General features: G+C 46.6%; 1 protein-coding gene across 1 annotated transcript in view; it reads left to right on the top strand.

Annotated features, from left to right (window-relative positions):
* Nucleotides 1-98: 98 nt before the first annotated feature.
* Nucleotides 99-2,421, top strand: part of LOC104625569 (organic solute transporter subunit alpha-like) — a 10,047-nt gene continuing 7,724 nt past the window's right edge. Inside the window, exons 1-3 of the mRNA XM_010293226.1 lie at nt 99-177; nt 1,030-1,181; nt 1,287-1,360. Coding sequence (XP_010291528.1) covers nt 99-177; nt 1,030-1,181; nt 1,287-1,360 — 305 coding nt within the window. The remainder of the gene's footprint in view (nt 178-1,029; nt 1,182-1,286; nt 1,361-2,421) is intronic.

Raw genomic sequence — 2,421 nt, 5'->3', positions numbered from 1 at the left:
GGGGAGAGCCGGGGCCTCCCGGTACGCACCAAAGCGAGCGCTGAGCAAGCCCGTACATAGACTTGCCGCCGGTCTCGGGCTCCCCCGTGGTGAGACCCATGGTGCGGAGATGCCCACTGAGATGGGGACTGCTCCGCCTGCAGCCACGTCTAGAAGCGTTGGGGTCTTCTGAAGCAGGTTAGGTTCGAGGGGCTGGGGTAGGGGCTCACCTTTGCAAGCGCTGCTCGGTGTGCCTTTAGATAGGCTAAGGGTACCAGCCGTTTTTTCGGCTACAGCCGGAGTTAGCACCAGCGATGTCCATGAACTTCTGAATGAAGCATGACCCCACTGCAGTGCTTTCTTCTGTCTCTGGAAGCATCTTTCTTGGGAGAAAATCCGCCTCAACCATCAACTCTGGGTAAAAGTTGATATCCATACACAGTGTGAAGGGAGAAGTAAAAAATAATTTGGTGAAGGCATCAAGTTTTATCTCAGGCTAGATATATCAGGGGCTTATCGTTACACTGTTGGTGTGCCCCACAAAGTTCCACCGAGCCTCTAAAAAGTTTGTATGCCTAAGGAATTTATGCACAAACATGCCTATGAACATATAATGGAAGTAAAGAACTAATTCTGAATAAATACATTTTTGCTTGTAGTCTGTCTGGAAAAGTTCCTGGAATATGTATTTGCTGTCTTTATTTGTATTATGTATGTATTTATATTCTGTTACACATTTACATTCATCTAAGGACTTTTGTCCTGGAACTCCACCTTTCTGAAGGGGACTTCTGCATAATGCTTTGAGAACATGGAGGCATATTCTCCCCACATGCTGTCAGTGGAAAAGAGAAAGATTTAGTTGTGAACATCAGTTTAAGTATTTGAAACATCCTGTGGAGTCAATGGTCTATCTGTGTAGCTAAGGATGAGTGCAAGTCTGCATGAATAGGGCTAAGAAGCCCCTCAGAGATGGTGTCTTTATGTTAAATGTTTGGAATGCTTAATGAAGTAAATCAGACCTTTCTGTTGTCTTTTCTCTCTCTGCAGGCCTTGACCTACCAGGGATATTTCTCTTTGCAATCTTGACTCTGATGACGCTAATTGCCAATCTGGTGTTTATAGAGGAAGCAGTCTACATCTACAGGAAAATCCCCTCCTCAAAAAGATCAATCATAATTTGGATTAATGCTGCAGCTCCTGTAAGTTATCATGGAAAAGAGATAAAATTTTAGGGTTTCCCTGAAAATCCACGTGAACCTGCCTTATCTCTGCCCTTCGTACAGCCCTCCTCCCTCTCTCTGTAGGTGATTGCTACTACTTCATGCATTGGCATGTGGATTCCTCGCTCAACGATGTTTACAGATTTCACAGCAGCAGTGTGAGTATTCGGCTTGTTTCTAGGCAGTTGCCCCAAATGCTGAATTTCTTCCCTTTAAACATCTGCTGCTCTTCGTAAACACAGTCATTTTGTAAATTTAACAATTTAATAATTTTTGGTTTCAGTTGAAATCTCTTGGCAGCTCTTTTCTGGGAGGTGGAAAATGCTGTAGCAGTTCCCAGTGCTACAGTCCCCTAGTGTGGGAACCTCAGTATGAAAGATCTGTGACTTGCATGTAATTGATCCCTCGGATTGACAGTAGCTCTGAAGCAGTACTCTTTCTTGCCTCTCTCTGCGTGTCATGTGGAATGAGGCTCTGACCTGTGACTTCTCTGCGCTTTTACTAATGATGAGCCGTGGAGGTCTATTATTAATGGTGGCAAGTGAACCTCTGATGAGTATATCAATGTAAAATTTTCCACAGCTGTCCTGACAAAAGCATTTTCTGTACGAGCATGACAGCTCTGACATGCACGGAGAAGAACAGAGAAATGTGGTCCTTGCTTTCTGGAGGTGATGGTTGCAGCCCTGGTAGGCAGAGCCAGCTGGGGGGATGCTGTGGCCTTGGGTACTCCATGGTCTATTTTGGGATGATTTTGGAGCCCACTGCGGGACAGTATCACAGACTCTCATGAATAGCCTCGCCCCTTGCCGCACTGCGATTTCTAAGAGAGTAGAGTAAAAAAGGAGGCAAAACAAACACTAGCAGGGAACACTGTGAGCATGCGGCAGTTTGTGCAAGGTAGTGCAGGTTACCAAAAACTTCCAAGGATCCAGTCCTGTGGCACTTTAAGCCTGTCTGAGTCCCCCCTCCTCCCTTGTCCAAGCTGCAGGTTCCTGTCCCCTCACTTGCACCCACGACCACGCACAGTCTCCAGCTGCACAGCAAGCTCCTTCAAGGCCGTGCAGCTGAAGAGGACCGCTTTTATTTGATGGGGTTGGATTTCAGTGAATCAATTCCCTAAATCAGTTTGGGACAGGGAGGTAAAGGGCGGTTGGACAATCTGTAGTTCCTGGGAAAGGTTGAGAACGTGCAGCCGGTGAAGGAGGGAGAGGTGGGG

The sequence above is a fragment of the Phaethon lepturus genome, unplaced genomic scaffold, assembly GCF_000687285.1.
Source record: "Phaethon lepturus isolate BGI_N335 unplaced genomic scaffold, ASM68728v1 scaffold38018, whole genome shotgun sequence".
NCBI classification, from domain to species: Eukaryota; Metazoa; Chordata; class Aves; order Phaethontiformes; family Phaethontidae; genus Phaethon; species Phaethon lepturus.
This window is presented reverse-complemented; position numbering and strand designations above follow the sequence as displayed.